The 19,050-nt window shown below is 34.1% G+C and overlaps 1 protein-coding gene across 1 annotated transcript in view; it reads left to right on the top strand.

Moving 5' to 3' along the window:
- The window catches only part of SELENOI (selenoprotein I), a 48,324-nt gene that overhangs the window by 9,544 nt on the left and 19,730 nt on the right, over positions 1–19,050 (top strand). The window contains exons 2-6 of the mRNA XM_031951414.1: positions 11,910–11,978; positions 13,861–13,969; positions 15,828–15,902; positions 17,233–17,495; positions 18,279–18,387. Coding sequence (XP_031807274.1) covers positions 11,910–11,978; positions 13,861–13,969; positions 15,828–15,902; positions 17,233–17,495; positions 18,279–18,387 — 625 coding nt within the window. The remainder of the gene's footprint in view (positions 1–11,909; positions 11,979–13,860; positions 13,970–15,827; positions 15,903–17,232; positions 17,496–18,278; positions 18,388–19,050) is intronic.

Raw genomic sequence — 19,050 nt, 5'->3', positions numbered from 1 at the left:
GTACGTTGTTTCCTCCCATAGACTGAGATTATTGATTGTAAGAGCAGTTTCATTTTTGTCTTTGAAGTTCCTTCTCTGATTAACATATACTTTGAATACTAGACTAGGAGCAAGTATATTTGAGGGATGGAATCAAGAATTAGGTCAGACAGTTTTCAGATGGTGAAATTGAAACTATTAACACTCATATGAAAGAGTGTTCCAAATCACTATTGATCAGAGAAATTCAAATTAAGACAACTCTGAGATACCACTACACACCTGTCAGATTGGCCAGAATTACAGGGAAAGATAACGCGGAATGTTGGAGGGGATGTGGGAAAACTGGGACACTGATGCATTGTTGGTGGAATTGTGAACACATTCAGCCATTCTGGAGAGCAATTTGGAACTATGCCCAAAAAGTTTCAAATTGTGCATACCCTTTGATCCAGCAGTGTTTCTACTGGGCTTATACCCCAAAGAGATACTAAAGAAGGGAAAGGGACCTGTATGTGCCAAAATGTTTGTGGTAGCCCTGTTTGTAGTGGCCAGAAGCTGGAAAATGAATGGATGCCCATCAATTGGAGAATGGTTGAGTAAATTGTGGCATATGAATGTTATGGAATATTATTGTTCTGTAAGAAATGACCAGCAGGACAAATACAGAGAGGATTGGCGAGACTTAGATGAACTGATGCTGCATGAAATGAGCAGAACCAGATCATTATATACCTCAACAACGATACTGTATGAGGATGTATTCTGATGGAAGTGGATTTCTTCAACAAAGAGAATATCTAACTTTGTTTCAATTGATCAAGGATGGACAGAAGCAGCTACACTCAAAGAAAGAACACTAGGAAATGAATGTAAACTGCTTGCATTTTTGTTCTTCCTCCAACAAGAGAACTATTTGGTTCTGCACACGTATATTGTATCCAAGATCTACTGTAACCTATTTACCATGTATAGGACTGCTTGTCATCTGGGGGAGAGGGTGGAGGGAGGGAGGGGAAAAATCGGAACAGAAGTGGGTGCAAGGGATAATGCTGTAAAAAATTACCCTGGCATGGGTTCTGTCAATAAAAAGTTATTAAAAAAAAAAAAAGGATTAGATCAGAGAAGGCAGAAAATCTCCTGTATGGAGAGTACTGTCTCCTAGAGCTGTACCTTTGCCTCTGACATTGCTTTGCTGGCAGAGGGATTTGATTGACTCTGAACTGATAAGAAACATTTTGCTCTCTGACTCATGCTGTCTTTGCTCTCCATGGGTGCATAAAGATAAAATATATTTTGAGGTCAAGTTCTCATTTCCAGTCTCTAATATGATAACATTATTCTATGCCTTTAGTTCAAAGAGAGTAGATTTGTTTTGTTTTATTTTGTTTTTATTTTGTTTTTATTTTTTATATTTTATATTTATATTTATATATATATTTATATTTATATTTTTTATTTTTGGTACAGCGCCTTTCACATGGTAGATACTCAAAGAATGCTAGTTGAAAGCTCTAGCTGAATTTTCTTATACTCTTCCTCTCCACTGCAAGTGAAAAAAAAAAAACTGACTTATAAAAATAATCCATTCTTCAAAAATCCCCTCAAAGAGAATAGGTTAGACAGTGAACATTTTGTTCATTTATCCTTTGGATAAATGCCAGCTGTTAAGGCATACAAACAGAATAAAATACTTCCTGTTCTCATAGGGCTTATAGTTTAGTAGGAGGGATAAAATACATGAATAACTATTATACTTTATCTGAGGTATAAGGAACCTCAGAGGAGGAAGAGATTACTTTTTAAAGATTCAAGGAAGGTTTCTTGCTAGAACTGACTTTTAAGCTGTACCTTGAAGGATGATAGGAGTTTAATAAGCATAATTGTAACTGGAAGGATATTCTAGGAAGAAGTAATAATAATCATGAATAAAGGTTGAAAAGAGATGGTTGTGTTAGAAAACTACATTGAGTAGACCTGCTTGATAATTCGAGTTTACAAAGATGGTAGTGGGGAAGAAGACAAAAGAAGGAAAGGAATACGCATTTAAGCATGTTCTATGTGCCAGGCAATGGACTATTAGAAATATTAGAAATTATTCATTAGAGTATTAGAAATATCTCATTTTGATCCTCAGTGACCTTTTCTATTTCTATTTTTCTCCCCATTTTCTCTCCATTGAAGAAACTGAGGCAGAAGTACCCAAGGTTACCCAGAATCTGACTTAGGATTTGAACACAGGTCTTCTTGACCTTCCAGGCTCAGTGCTATATCAAGTGTGCCATTTAGAGGAAGAGAAGAAAAAAAGCAGTAAAAATAAATGGGATTAAGTGATGGAAGATCTTGAATGTTGATGAAGGAGTAGAGACTGGGTAGATATTCGAGAACCTTTGAAGAATGTTGAGCAAAGGAGTGACATGAAAACTGTAGGAAGACTTATTTAGCAATAATGTGTAGGTTGTATTTGAGATGTGGTAGAATGGAAGTATTTGATCAATTAGAATATTGCAGTGTTCCCAAATGAGCATTAATAAAGTGGCAGCAGGAATGGGGAGTTGAGGATAATTCCAATAAATCTGAAAAGAGATAGCATAGAGGTAGAAATTATAAGATTTAGGGACTGATTTAATGTTGAGGGGTGAGAAGGTAATCAAAGATGACTGAAATTTCTAGCTTGGGTGATTAGGAGGATAAGAAATGGTATTAAGGCAAATAAAGAAGTCAGAAAGGTTTGGTGGGAAAGATTAGTTTTGGTTTTGAATGAATTCAGTTTTAAATAGAGAACTCTTGGAAATTCATATCTGGAACCTGGAAAGAAGTCAGAACTGAAGAATAATATTTGTAAGAATAGAAGATAGTTGAAGCTACCACTACTGATAGAAAGAGGGAATATACTGTTGATTAACTAAGTGATTGAAAGTGTGTTATTTGCTATTCAAAAAGACACTAAAATCAGCAATTATTTCTGAAACATAGAACTAAATATTAAATGCTCAGAAATGCTGAACTCCTGAGGCTTCCTTGCCGTAATCTCTAGTATCTTTCTATATTGGGGTTTAGCACTTCCTTGATAGCTCCACAAGTATTTGGAGAGGAAAAACTGAGTATTTCCTCCGCAATTTGAGAAGTGAAGTAACAGAATAGTTGCATGAGAATGCAACTTTATAGAGTGTAAGATATAGTATAAAAATAAATTATCCTGTACGATTGAAGAGTGGTATGTTCTTGTTTATGTAACGGACTTTTATTTTCAAAGGTAAGAGCGAGACATGTGCATGAGCCATAGGCATGGAGTTATGGTAATTTTTTAAAAAGTGTTTTATCTTTTGGCATCTTTTCTTTCTTGGCTTATTTTCCAATTTTCTTCCATTTGTAATCTTTTTTTTCTGTGAGTGTGCTAAAATGAAGTTAACAATATGCCATAAATGGATTAAAGTATAATTAAATATTTAAAGCATTAATATCTTTACCTTGATTTAATTTGGTTAAGTATCTTGAGAAATTGTAGGATTCCTTTCCTTGGAGATTTTTCAAGCAGAAACTATATGACCCCTTGATATGAGTTTGTCAGAGTATGAGTATTCTTTGGTGAATAGTAGATGGTCATTTCCAATTCCCACATTTTGTGATCTGATTAAAGAGATTTTCAGAATTAGTGAATAATAGAGAATTCTAGTAGAATGGGGATAATAGTGAGCTTACTGTTTAGATTTACACAGTTTACTTCAGCTTAAAATGTAATGAACATAGCCAGTGGTTTCATGATACGATGAATAAAATAAGGCCTTGCTTGCTTCTTTCTTTTCAGTTAGTTTGATAGTATACTAAGGAGGGAGTGACTCCTGGATATAAGCATCAATCAGCCTAGGCAAAGGATCTCTTGATTTGTGTTACAGATGATTTTCCTTTCTAAAGACTTGGTCTGTTTGAGAGTTCCCAGCCTGATCCTGCTAGGCCTGTTGTGAAGATTTATAATATTTTGTATGCTTGAGGGGTATCAGCATTTCTAAAGTACTAATTGTGTGTACCAAATTATGTGGTAGACATGGGGGATAGAAAGGCAGAAATTGAAAAAACACTACACTCAAAAGAGGAGTAAGGGAAAGAAGAGGGAACAAACCTATATTAAGTACCTGCTAGATGTCAGGCTGAGCACTTTACAAATATCTCATTTGATCCTCACAACAGCTTTGTGTGATAGGGGCTTTATTAGTCTAATTTTATACTTGAGGGGACACAGGCAGACAAAGTGAGGTACTTGCCAGGGTCACATCACTAGTAAATGTCTGAGACAAGATTTGAACTCTGGTCTTCTGATTCCAGACCCAACACTCAATCTACTATGCCCCCAGCTGCCTTACAGCTCACTTAAGGAGCTTATGTTCTTTGGGGAAGGCACTATAGGTACAGATTGTTCCTAAAATCTTAGTGCAATTTTAGGCTTTAATGGCTTAAGATTTTGAGGAAACCCTATATATATATTTCATATGATATATATGACATATATTCAATATATACACATACATGTCTATGTAATAGACATGTAATGTGTATATACTTTTAGGCTATGCATCCAAGAGTGAAAAAGCCTTTCTTAAGGGATTACCATGTGCCAGATATTAAATTCATACTGTGTGAGAAGTGGCTAGCCAACTTTCAGCCAGGAAAACTTGTATTTTTAAGTTTTGATTTTGAATCATCTTGGCTGTGATACTGAGCAAGCTATTTAGCTTCACTGCTGGAAACAACTCTTTTGGTATAGAGGGAGTTTCCTTACTGGGAATTTACTAATGAAATCAAGAGGTCTTTACCCTATCTCTATTAGCCAGGTAAATCATCAAGTAAAAATGCTTAAGAGTAGCAAAATGGGGCATGTTTGAGAAATAACAAGAAGACTAGTGTCACTATATCACAGAGTAAGATGTTGAAAAGTATGAAGGGGACCAGTCTATGAATGACTTTGAAGGCCAAATAAAGAATTTTATACTTTTTCCTAGAAGAAAGAAGGATTCTCTGAAACTGATGAAGGAAGGAGAGGGGAGGTGGGTGATATGGTCACCTGCACTTTAGGAAGGTCAGTTTGGCAGCTGAGTGGAAAAATAAACTGGAGTGGAAAGAGACTCAAGCCAGCAAGACTAATCAGCAGCTGTTGTCGTAAGCCTCCATTGAGATGATGAGAACTTGCCTGCACCAAGATGGTTGCAGCATGAGAGGAGAGACAAGTAGGAGTATGCAAGTGATATTATGAAGGTAATATCAATCAATTACCAGTGATTAGATATGAGAGTTGAAAGAAAGTAAAGAGTGGAAGATGATTTCTGGGTTGTGACTGAGTCTGGGTGACTTGGGATACTGGTAATATTGGTAATGTCTGATAATGAGGAAGTTAGGAGAGAAGGAACATTTTGGGGGACCTCCATCTAATTTTGGAGTGGAAGAATGTCCAGCAAAGGAGACAGAGGAGTCAAAAGATAGTTATGAGGAAAACCAGGAGTAAGTAAGCAGAAGTAAGAATGAGGGAAATTCAAGAAAAAAAGAGTAATTGACAGAATAAAAGACTGCAAAGAGAAGTAGAGGAAGATGAGGATTGAGAAATAGTCATTGAATTTGGTGATTAAGAGATCTTTTAGTAATTTTGAAGAGAGCAATGGGGAACCATTATTTTCTTAGTGTCAGTAATACTGGACAAAATCTAACTTTTGAGAGGTTCCCCGTGCCTGTTATAAGCTGATGACATTTTGAGAAGTGAGGTGGTGATACTATTTATATTATTGATGAAAAGCTCTCCAGCTTTTAGATTACCCACTTTTATTGGTAGAAAATAATTGTGACCTTAAGCAAGCCAATTAACAGCTCAATTCCTTAGGCAAACTCACTAAGTTGTAAGTTGTAACAGTTACAAATGTTCTTGGGTAAAGGAAACTTCTCCTCTTGGAGTTCTTTACATCAAAGAAAACATAGGTTCATATCAAATAACAATATAATAATGAGTATACACACTGCTGCTATAATTTTGAGAATCCAGGATTAACTCAACTTCATGATGAATCATCAGAATGCATTTATTATTTATAATTATTCATCTTTCCCTAACCTGTAGAACTCATTAAGTTTTAAATGACATTATTAATCAGAGAAATGCAAATTAAGACAACTCTAAGATACCACTACACACCTGTCAGATTGGCTAAGATGACAGGAAAAAATAATGATGATTGTTGGAGGGGATGCGGGAAAACTGGGACATTGATGCATTGTTGGTGGAGTTGTGAACGAATCCAACCATTTTGGAGAGTAGTTTGGAGCTATGCTCAAAAAGTTATCAAACTGTGCATACCCTTTGATCCAGCAGTGTTACTACTGGGATTATATCCCAAAGAGATTATAAAGAAGGGAAAGGGACCTGTATGTGTACGAATGTTTGTGGCAGCCCTTTTTGTAGTGGCTAAAAACTGGAAACTGAATGGATGTCCATCAGTTGGAGAATGGCTGAATAAATTGTGGTATATGAATATTATGGAATATTATTGTTCTGTAAGAAATGACCAACAGGATAATTTCAGAAAGGCCTGGAGAGACTTACATGAACTGATGCTGAGTGAAACAAGCAGGACCAGGAGATCATTATATACTTCAACAACAATACTATATGATGACCAGTTCTGATGGACCAGGCCATGCTCAGCAACGAGATCAACCAAATCATTTCTAATGGAGCAGTAATGAACTGAACTAGCTATGCCCAGAAAAAGAACTCTGGGAGTTGACTAAAAACCATTACATTGAATTCCCAATCCCTATATTTATGCCCACCTGCATTTTTGATTTCCTTCACAAGCTAATTGTACAATATTTCAGAGTCTGATTCTTTTTGTACAGCAAAATAACGTTTTGGTCATGTATACTTATTGTGTATCTAATTTATATTTTAATATATTTAACATCTACTGGTCATCCTGCCATCTAGGGGAGGGGGTGGGGAGTAAGAGGTGAAAAATTGGAACAAGAGGTTTGGCAATTGTTAATGCTGTAAAGTTACTCATGTATATATCCTGTAAATAAAAGGCTATTAAATAAAAAAAAAAAGTTTTAAATGACAAAATAGCTATAGTTGGAAGAGTGTTCACACATTTATGTAGTGTGTGAACAAAATCACACATATTTGAAGATTTACAATTGAGTTCACTTCATTCTTTATTATTTCCTTCACTTCTGAGGCCTTCTGCTTGCTAACCCTTCTTCTTGTATCTTATATGTTATCTTTGTCCTCCTTTTTAAGAGATTGTCTCCATTTTTTGTAGAGATTATTTCTATTCAGTCTTTGGTCTTCACCTTCTCTCTATATAATGGTTACTTTCCTGCTGCTTCCTATATCTTTTCCCTTTAAAAACAAAAAAAACTGACTAGATCCCACTCTGCCCTCTTACTACTGTCTTATACCATTTTTGCCTTTCTTTCTCAGATAAACACCTTAAACAAGCTGTCTTTACTTGGTTCCCCCCCCCCCCCCCCCCCACACACACACACACTTCTCCCCTCCTTTCCTTTCTGGTCATCTCTATTCCTTTCTCTTCTTCCTTTTCCTCAGTTCTCTGTACTGGCTTTTGATTTCATTCAATTGAAACTGCTCTTTCCAAAGTTACTAGCAATCTTTAATTGCCAGATCTAATATTCTCAATCTTTTCTTGGTCTTCATCCTTCTTGATTTGCAATATTTGACCCTTATCATTATCTCCTTCTTTTGGATACTCTCTACTTTGGTTTCTGTGACTCTGAGGAATGAAGGAATTGATTATGCCTGGACACTTCCTTAAAAGTGGAGGTTGAAGGAAGACATGACCAATCAGAGGAAGGGGTCACAGGGACAGATGTACTTTCCAGGGTAAGGAGACTTTTGGGGATTAGGATGGAAGCATCCTTCAGGGTGAGAAGATTTTAAAATGAATATTAATGGCAGGATGTCACTTCATTCAGCCTTCTAACTCACATACTGAATAAATGCCAATGCCTTCCTATTATTTCTAGTATCTCTATCCCCCTATCTTTTTATTTCCTTAAATGCCAAACAGAAGAGTCAGTGCTTATTCTTTCTCCTCCCCTTTCCTCAAAGTTGTCCCCTATTCTCTTCTTTCTTTCCACAGCATTCTTATATGTTATTCCTTCTATGCCTGTCATACTGGCCTACTTCCTTCTTTGTATGCCATTGCATTTGCTGTCCCCACAGCTGAAATGCTCTCCCTTCTCATCTCTGTTTCTTAGAATTATGGCTTTTAAAAACTTAGTACAAATTCTACTGTACTTTACCACAATGCTTCAACTACCTTCTCTCTCTCACCAGCTTTTAGGCTCTATTGTTTCATTGCTTTGTTTCTCCAAACATTTGTTGTTTTTTGTTTGTTTTTTAAATAATAAAATTTTATTTTTTTTATTTTAAAAATACATTCAAAGATAGTTTTCAACATTCATCCTTGCAAAACCTTGTGTTCCAATTTTTTTTCTCTCCCTCCTTCCTATTCTGTCCCTTAAATAGCAAGTAGTCCAATAGATGTCAAACATTCATTTTGAGGAAGGACCAAACCAGCCATATTTTATTCTCCAGACTTTGCCACCATATTTTAGCTGTTCTCTCTCTGCTTTTGTGGCTCCTTTCTCCCATCGTTGAGTTTTTTCTGGAGCCTCTATTTTGGGGGAGGCCCCAGACTGGCCATTCTTCACTCCCTTGCCAACTGTGCTTTTGACTCTACCACCTTGACTTTACCTCTTCCCACCTTCAGCTTCCGCTTTTTTTTTTTTTTTTTTTTTTTTTTTTTCTGAGGCAATTGGGATTAAGTGGCTTGCCTAGGGCCCACAGCTAGGAAGTGTTAAGAACTCGGGTCTTCCTGACTTCAAATCTGGTGCTCTATCTACTGTGTCACCTAGCTGCCCCTCAGCTTCCTCTTATATGTTGTCTTCACCCTTTAGGATGTAATCCTAATGTAATCCTAATTAGGATGTACCTTTTTGAAGGTAAATTGGGTTTTTCTTTCTTTGTAATTCTATCCGTATTGATTAGCATAGTAGTTGGTACATTGTAGGGCTCATCCATTTAAACCTCTAGAATCATCTACTAAGGAACAGCTAACAGGATGAAATAGTTTTATATACAAAGTTTCCTATACAGGAAAAGGATATGTGAAAACATGAATTTCAATTATATACCGATTGCTTTTTGAAAAAGCATATAATAAATTAAAGATGTTACTTTCAAAGTTGTCCCGCTTGAACTATGTTTCCTTTTGGCCTTCTTTTTGTTCTTTTATGTGCATTTAAAAAAATGTCAATGACCCTAGTTTCTGGGTTCCCCCCCCCCTTACCCTGATACGAGCTCTGAGCTCCTCTTTCTGGAGCCCCTTTTTCCCCGTAGAACCTCTGTAGGAAATGGATTACTTACTTCCTCATTCTTTTTGAGTTGCTATTGATTATTATATCGATTGAAGTTCTTAAGTTTTTCTTTATAGTAATGCTGTAAAGTGGAACTTCCTTGTTGCACTCACTTAAACTCTGCATCTGTTCATACAAATCTGCCCAGAGTTCTCTGAAGTGGTTCTTTTCCACGTTCTTACAGCACTTTATGGAAATTTAACTAATGCATAAGGATTTCTGAAAAAAATCTGCATTCCAAAATACCCACCATCTTTATTAACTTTACTGTGTTTTCTCTTTCATTTCCTACTCCCCACCCCTGTCTTTTATGGATCATCTGTCTTTTTCATTTCATAACTATGTTTAGCTTCCATGTGTCTGCCTGCTGTAAGTTTTTCCTTTTGGTTCTGGCCAGGGCTATGATTGACTTTGGCCCCTATATGTTCCTCCTTCTGCTCTTTCTTTGTCTCTGACCCCTATATGTACTTGAACTATATGCCAGCCCCCATCATGGATGTGGACCCCTTTTGTGCTTCTCTCTTTCCCTTTCTGTTCATGGGCAAATTCAAATTACATAAAAATCACTGTATGTAGAGGTCTGCGGACTGGTTCTCTTACCTAAAGCAAAAAATGATGCAGTTTGAATGCTCTCAATCCCTAGTGGTCAAGAGGTTAGTGGCAGTAAGAAAGCTGTCAATATCCCCTTTACATCGGGCGCGGGTTTAAAAGTGAAAGAATTCACTTATTCCCGAATTATTAGTTGCAAAATGAAAGTTTATTATTGGATAGAAAGCAGTTTGCCAAGAGATTGACTTCTATAGTTGCAAAGACCTATTAAAGAAATGGGGTTTTGGCGCTGAGAATGCTTTCTCATCAGGCAGAAGAGTCCTAGCAAACTCTACAAAGAGCTTAGTTGAGGGAAGTTGTTATATTGGGTATCTTGGGAGGGCTGGGACAGCTGGATCTGATCAGATCAGGATTCCTCAATTGAATGAGAATTTAGAATTTCTATGGGAGTTGATTTGCTCTTGAATAGTATTGCTTTTCTTATCCTGGGAGGATGGGCTCTGTCTGGACTCCTTGGAGCCTTTTCTGGAATCAGAAAAGGGGACATAATCTTAAAGGGAACAACAGTTCCTCTCCCCCTTCAGAAATGTTTGTGCAGAATTCCATTTCCTTCATAAGCCATAATTTGTCCAGACATTCTCTAATTGATGATCCCCTCCTTAATTTCTAATTCTTTATTACAATAAAAATTACTCCCATGTTTTTATTCAAATGGGTCTTTTGCTTTATGGTCTCTTTGGAGCTCTAGGTCTAATGCTTGTATTTCTGGGGCAAAAGAAAGACATAGATTAGTAACTTTGGGAGCATATTTCCAAATTGCTTTCCATATTTACTGGACTAATTCACAATTCTGCCATAAGCTTGCCAATTTTTCTATCTTCTGACAGTCTGTCCAGCAATTGCTGTTTTCCTTTTTTTGTTATTTTTGTCAATCTGATAGATGTGAGGTAGCACCTAGGAGTTTTTAATTTTTTTACTTATATGATTGTTAGTGATATTGAGCCTTTTTTCCCCCATAATAGCAATTGATAGTGTTGTTTTCTTCTGTTTGAAAACTGTCTATACATATGTTTTGACTGTTGGATATATATTGTATACATATTAACCATCTCTTATCTGTTGAAGGGCTGTTATTTTTATATATTGAATCAGTTCATCAGAGAAAGTTATTGCAAAAGTTTTGCTCTTAGTTTGTTGCTTCCCTTCTAATTTTGATTTTTTTTATACATATGTATATGTACATATATACGGTGCAAAAACTTAGGGACAACACATTTTAATGTACATATTCTGTTTTACTAGATAAGTTAGTTACGTATAAAGAATTAACATGGATTTTCACCTCAAACTTTCAGCTTAAAATTGGTGAGAAAATAAATAAGTACATAATAACCATTTTTAACATTATATATGCAAATAGGTAAGAGAGTGAACTAAAAGGAAATCTGTTTCAGTGATTGTGCAGGAAGTTTAGCGTATTGGTATTTGTGACATTAGTGGAAATAAATAGTTTTCTGCCTCTTTCTTTTTCTGTTGTAACCCCAACTTCCTAATCTCACCCTCAGTTGTGGCCCAGGTTGAAATGGAGGGTTGCAAACTAAGATTTGTGATTAAGATCTGGGCTGCCATGGGAGATGATATAGAAATAAGAAGTATTGGCATCAGAGATGATGTGGTAAACAGAATAATGACCTATCCTAGTTGGACATTTTTCCTATTTAGTAACTTCAGTACTCTCCTCTGCTAGTCTTTTTCAAGTAGAGAAAAGAATAATAAATTGTTTTAAATAAACACAAAGCCGTTCTCTTCTTATTTTACTCTTTTTATTTAAAAAATGCTTTTTTTGGAGGTAATATTAGAGTTGTTTTATAGATATTATATATTATAGATATTCAACCCAGAATTCAGAATAGGCAAGAGGGATAACCTTCTGAAAGTTTTAATTATTTTTCTCTTAACAGTACAAGGCTGTGGATACCAATCCGCTCTCTTTGTATGTTATGCACCCATTTTGGAATACTATAGTAAAGGTAAGACTATCTTCCATCTTTAATCTGTTTGTAACTTTTACTAGATTATTTTTATTTCCGCAAAAGAGATGATATTTTGGAAATTTAAAAATTTGATTACTTGCGAGATCATAGAAAATATTTATATTGCTATATCTTAGTTGCTTTTATTTTGGCTTTTAAATTACTAGAACTTTAACATTTAGTCTCTCATTTTTTAAAGTGAAAATTGAGAACCATAAGTCTTGGAAGCAGATAGCAAAGCTCTGAGTTTATTGGCAGCATTGTGGACTCTGGAATGAGTTGATCTGCACATCCTGATTTATTTTACTATATTCTCTCCTATTTGAGCAGCTGGGTGGTACAGTAGATAGAGTACTCGGCTTTGAGTTAGGAAAACCCCGAGTTCAAATCCAGTTTTAGGCAGTTATTAGCTATGTGACCCTGGGCAGGTCACTTAACTCTATCTCATTTTCCTCATCTATAAATGACTTGGAGAATGAAGTGGCAAACCATTTCAATAGCTTTTCAAAGAAAACCCAAATTGAGGTCGTGCTGAATTCCATGATTATAAAAAAAATGTCTTTATTATAAATCTCTCATTACCAGCTTTTAAAGAATTACTATAATGCTAGAAAAAGACTGGATCATTTCATTGGTGACAGTGACTACCAAAATGCCAAAGGGGGCATCAATATTAGAATTTTTTCCTTCTTTTCTAAAGGGGGATGATGAAGATCATTTAAAGGCTTCTGACAACTCACCTGCATATTCATTCCTAAATATTAAAAAAATTTATCAGCGGTAAACTTTAGATAATCAGTAAATTTAATTCTCATTCTCAAGGACTAACTTAATTTGCCAAACTAGTTTGAAATAGTGAGGAGGAAGAAGTATAACTATTTATTCTTGGGGTATGAATGAAAGTACAATCATGCTGGGAAATGGGGATTGAGGACACTGAATCACTATTTTTCATTTATTTTTCAAATCATTTTCATTTCAAATTATTTCACTATTTCAGTTTCCTCCTTATAAATAACATTGATATTTCTTCTTTTACAGTTTCTTCTCCCCACCTTTTCGTTCTTTAGCTATCTCAGCACTCTGAGAATTCAGATATTCACATATTATATATATCACCATAGCCACTCATACCCCAGTTTTAGAAAGAAGATACTAATCTGGGTTTAGACCCACAAACAAGTAGTCCTGTCCAACTTCCAACCTTATGCCTGAATTATATTATAGTGAGTTCTTTGCCTATTCCTTTCAGAATTTCTCTGCAACATTTCTTTGAAGATAAATACTCCATTTCTAATGCACAGGAATTTACTTTTTATATAACCCACAATTCTTTGAATTGTACTATGTTACATAATTTTATTGGGATTGTACATGTAGGGTTATATTTCCATTTTTTCTGATAGAAATTTCATATACAATTAAGAAAGAAACTACTTTTCATAATTGTGGGGCATATTTTTGTGCTTCATTATGGAACTTGTAAATGTTTCTTCCATTGAGAGGAGAAATATTTCATTTCTTTAGGTTTTTGTTAAAACAGTCGTCATATTTACTAAAATACCTTGAGTTCAATAGAGAGTTTTACATAAATGTACAATGAGGATAATTTTTACTTTCTTTCTTAACCATATGTTTTGGAGTCAGTCACTTTTGATTTACTCAGTGAATAAAAGCATAGTGAGAGGAATGATAGGAAGGGAAGATTGAAATGACAATATTATTTATAATTAAGTTCTAATTGTATTAAAGCATAGGAATTTCACATAAATTGAAGTAAACTTCTAAATTATCTTTTACATTAATGTTAATTATAATCTTAAACTAACATGTATTATATAAATTTTCATGTTGACTTAATTTTTTTAAATTAAAATAGATTTTTCCTACGTGGCTGGCTCCGAATTTGATAACCCTATCAGGCTTTCTGTTACTTGTATTCAATTTCTTACTTATGGCCTACTTTGATCCTGACTTTTTCGCATCAGGTAAGACTGACTTGGCGTCTAAATTTAAATAACTTGTCTTTTAAAAAAAAGAAAACAGTAAGAATTCCCATTAAAAATCTTTTATACTCCCCAAATCCCCACAGTTGTGCTTATTTTCTGGTTCTATTTAAGTGTAGCTTTTGTTCTTAATTATAAATTATGTATAAGAATTTAATGCAGATAGTATATGTCATTATAAGAGAATTATTCTGTAATGATATTCATTAGGATGAAGAATTGGTCACAAACTCTACCTTTAAAAAATTTAATTGAATAGCAGAGATTCAGACAACTAAGAAGATTTAAAATTCTTGATTGTTTGCAATTTTGTCAAGAATCACTTTTATAATATGTACTAGAGTAATTTGATATATCGCAAGGTGGTACTATACTTCAAGTATTGTACTTAGGTACTAAAGGATGTTATTTGAGCACATTATTGAATAATCAGAAAAAAAATAAAATCTGTTTAATGTAGTTTTAGTTTTGAATGTATCTTATTCTTATTTTTTCAAAATTGGTAATCTATTACAATCTCTCTAGGAATCAGAATATTTTGGTAACTAGAATTGATTAGTTCTAAACCATACCTTATATAATTTATTGTAATTTATGTTTAAAATTGGATTTATTTTTATAGTTCATAAAATCTCAGAGCTAACTATTTGAGATTGTTTAGGGCCACGATGGAATGGTTGCTGGACTAGGATTCAGAACCTAGCTTCTTATTCTGTAACTTTGGGCAAGTCACTTGATTCACTTGCACCTTATGAGACCATTTTACACATTTGTAAATTGGAAAAAATAATAGTAGCTCTGGCTTACTCAGAGTAGTTGTGAAGATGAAATGTGAAGATGTATGTACTTTGAAGTCTATACAAATGTAAGGTGGCATCATCAAGTACTTTATGCTATTAAAAAAATTTTTTTTTTTAATTAGTACTTTTGGGATCTATATTATAGCTGTTTTGGAAAATTTCCATGGCTTCCTTCCCATGAACATTGAACTTTCTTGTACCAGTTACGAAAAAAAACAGGGAATAGTGACTTGATTGTAGCAATCTTCTTTATTGTTAAGAGTAGGCAGATATGCTTCATTTTCTGTGCTCTCAAAGTGCTTTACTTGAATAGATGGGGAAATTGAGAATTAAATGATTTAATTTATCTTCTACAAGTCAAGAAGCTAGTGAGAGATGTGGAAATAGAAGTAAGTTCTGTGCTGTTTTCATTCTACTTTTAAAAAAAAGTAAAGCCAAAACATTTCCATTTGCTTAACTTGGGAAGTTCCACTTATATTCAAAATAAAAGTATTTTTGATTTATTATATTAATAAAGCATTATGATTGGAAAGAGGATGGTCAGTAAACATTTGCCATTTTCACATAAGCAGTAAAAAGCCTCATTCCCAAAATAGAGTAATTTTAGATGAACTTTAGAAAATCTTTGTTAGGTTTTTTTTTTTTTTTTTCTCTTCCCAAGACAAGCAGTTTTTAGGACAAAATCAAAGTATTGGTTTTGTTTAATAGCTGTGGTGTGACAGTGAGTAGAGAACTGACTTCAGGGTTAGGAAAACGTGGGTTCAAGTTCTTTTGTTGATACATACTTACATCAAGTACGTACTGATACATACTTGAAGTAACTTCCGGGCAAGTTACTTAACTTCTTAGTATCTCAGGAGATTTTAATTGCAAGTATTTTAGTATTTACTTAGTTTGGATCATTTTGTCATTACAATAGATAGATATTCATTATATGTTTTTGGCATTATTTATATTTATTAATAACAACAATTTTTATTGAAAATGTTTTCTGTGAAAAGAACTATTACATCTTAAAGAATGTATTTTTTGTTTTTCAGCACCAGGTCACAAACATGTACCTGGATGGATATGGATTGTAGTGGGCATCCTTAATTTCGTTGCTTACACTCTAGGTAAGATTGATTGTGGGTCTCTGTAGACTAATCGGGCTCAGGAAAATTATTCTTTTTCATTAAGGGAAGCCACATTTTTTTCTTCATGGAATTAATTCTTCTATCTTTTTAATTACACTTAATTCATCTTTTCCTGTGCATAGGCTCTAATATCTTAATGTTGGTAGTAAATAGAGCCCAAGATCTTACCCAAATAGCTCATTATCAACCAAAATTTAGATGATGGGCATATAAGGAAAAAAACTGTGGCTCTGATTCCCAGCAGTAATGATATTTGTTTAATGCTTATTTAGTGAACAATGACTTAGGAAATCATGATACTTTTTGAGATTCTGTCTACCTGTTAATAGCCATTGGAGCAAGAAACTATAGAAAACGTTTTTACTACCTGCTTCATTAATTCTGCATTTATAGTTTATATTTATATATTGCTAAATCAATAAATAGGGGGAAATAATTGTCAAGGAAGATTTGCCATAAGAGAATAAACTCCCTTTTTTAGTATTGTAAAGAACATCCATTTACAGATTCAAAAGTCTGAAGGTAGAATTGCTATATAGTCTTTCAAAATTCTTCTGCTATTTGGGCTGGTAATTTGACAAGCTAATGGGAACTCATTTTTCTCTTTTCATTAAAGCTTAAGTAGTAGTCATTTATTAAATGCCTTCTGTGTGTCATCCAGTGAGAATAGAAACACAAAAATAAAATAGTCCCCGCACCCAAGAAACTTGTAGCTTGGGTATGCATATACAAAATATGCTCGTGGTGATTTTAAAAGGAAAGGCCTCACATAGAGAAGATGGTCCTTGGGCAAAACCTTGGAAGAAACTAGGGATTTTGAGATGAGGTAATAAGAGAGTGCAGTCTAGGCAGGGGAGATAACTTGTGTAAAGCCATTGTGGGCAAATGTGCTGTGTATGAGGAATAGCAAGAAAGTAACACTTACAGACTAGTGATAGTATGAACTTGAAGCAATAAAATTGGAAGCCTTAAGACAAATTCTTGTTTTTCTCATATGTATGGAGATCTAAATAATACATTCTACAATTAGTTCATAATGTACCTTATACACTTGTGAAAATTATAGGTTAAGCTGGTAGTATCAGGTACTGAGCAACATTTTTAATGGAAGATTGCTTCTCTCTTCAGATTTAGTTGTTAATATGTTTAATTTTAGATTATGTTTTTTAATCAAGGTGTAACAGATTTCATATTTAAATTAATAAATGTTTTGGTTCTAAACATCAATGGTTAGATTTTTTAAATGACTTGTAATGAAAGACTTCTACCTGCTCATGAAAATTTTGATTTATCTCAATTTCTGTTCCAGATGGTGTTGATGGAAAGCAAGCTCGTAGAACCAACTCCAGCACTCCTTTAGGAGAATTATTTGATCATGGATTAGATAGTTGGTCATGTGTTTACTTTGTAGTGACTGTATATTCCATCTTTGGACGGGGAACAACGGGCGTCAGTGTTTTTGTTTTATATACTCTCTTATGGGTAGTCTTGTTTTCTTTTATCCTGTCCCACTGGGAAAAGTATAATACAGGAATTCTCTTCTTGCCTTGGGGATATGACATTAGCCAGGTGGTAAGTTGATGTTTTGCCTTAGTTTCTTTAAGTTACTGCTAAACATTTTTAAAAAATAATATTCCCCCTCCATAGTTATATGTAAAGACAATCCTTAACATTAGTTTTTAAAGAATTTTGAGTTCCAAGTTTTCTTTTTCTCCCTTTCCCCACCTCCCTTTTTCCCTGACTCGTAAAAAATTTGACATAGGTTATACATATTTTGTAATGCATAACATATGCTGCTAAACATTGGTAAACCCTTGTCATTCCATGTCTTACATGAATGTTGTATTTAAAGTTGTTTTTGCCTATCCTGTTACAAATATATCTATGTTGCCTTTTATACTCTATTGCTGACTCCTTCACTGAATAGAAAGCTTTTTTCTTCTTACCATAAGCTTGCTTTGAATTCACTTTGTCTTTTGAGTTTCAGCTTCTTGATCTTTCATTATATCTGTCTCCACCTAAAACTCCAATCAGGAAGTTAAGAGTATATTTTGGGGGGAAGAATTGATTGGAAATGGAAATTATCATCTTAAAATGTAGTCATTTATGTTTTGTAGATAACTGTCAATTGTAGAGGTGTAGAAATTGAAGACTTTATCCATGTTGAATTTAAGAATGGTTTTCATTTTAAAAAGAAAAAAAAAAACCTTGGAACATTTTAAGATTTTTAGTGCAGTTTTTATTTAAAAAAAAAAAAAAAAAACTTTTAAATTAGATTTATACTATAGAAAACTGACTTGCAAGCTTTCCAGCTGTTAATTTCACCCTATGCTTCTATGTGCCTTTCTTTTTCAGACTATTTCTGTTGTCTACATAGTGACTGCGATTGTGGGAGTTGAGGCCTGGTATGAACCTTTCCTGTTTAATTTCTTATATAGAGACCTATTCACTGCAATGATTATTGGTAAGAAGCTCCATGTTAAAGCCTATCTTAACCATCACCTCTTTGTCAAAAGCCAAATGTTTTTTTATTGTACATCCTCCAAATTCCCATATTACTACAATTGCTGTTTTTAAAGATAAAAGTTAGGAAAATGTCTTAGAAAAATGTATCATACACATTTGGACAGAGTTTTCACAGAATCTTAGCCTTATTATTTAAAGCAACCACTGCCACCAACATAAAAACAACAGAATCTTTGTATTTAAAGTACAAAAATAGATTAAAAGTCCTTGACTAAGGCTAGATTAGTTTGAAAGTAGTTAATCTATTATTTTTTTTTAATCCCAATTTTTATTGCTGAAGAGGATTTAGGTGGGAGCTACATTTATTCCAGTATTGAATTTTAAGGCTATATTTATTTTTACTACTTACTCTAAAGATGTTTTAGATATTTTTATTGTATATCTCCTCCAAAATTCAGCTGCCTTGTTTTTTTCTTCTTAAGTACCTCATTATAGTTTTTTCTCCTTTTTTCTTCTCTGCCCTCCTGAATCTTGAGTACCTCTTGTGCTACTTAAAACTGCACTTTGAACTTAAGAGGCAGAAGGACAAATCTTTTCAGTATTTTCTTGGTTCTCTGCCAAGATAACCAAAACATGTTCAAAGAATAATATCTATTTTGTA

Source organism: Sarcophilus harrisii, chromosome 2, assembly GCF_902635505.1.
Source record: "Sarcophilus harrisii chromosome 2, mSarHar1.11, whole genome shotgun sequence".
NCBI classification, from domain to species: Eukaryota; Metazoa; Chordata; class Mammalia; order Dasyuromorphia; family Dasyuridae; genus Sarcophilus; species Sarcophilus harrisii.
This window is presented reverse-complemented; position numbering and strand designations above follow the sequence as displayed.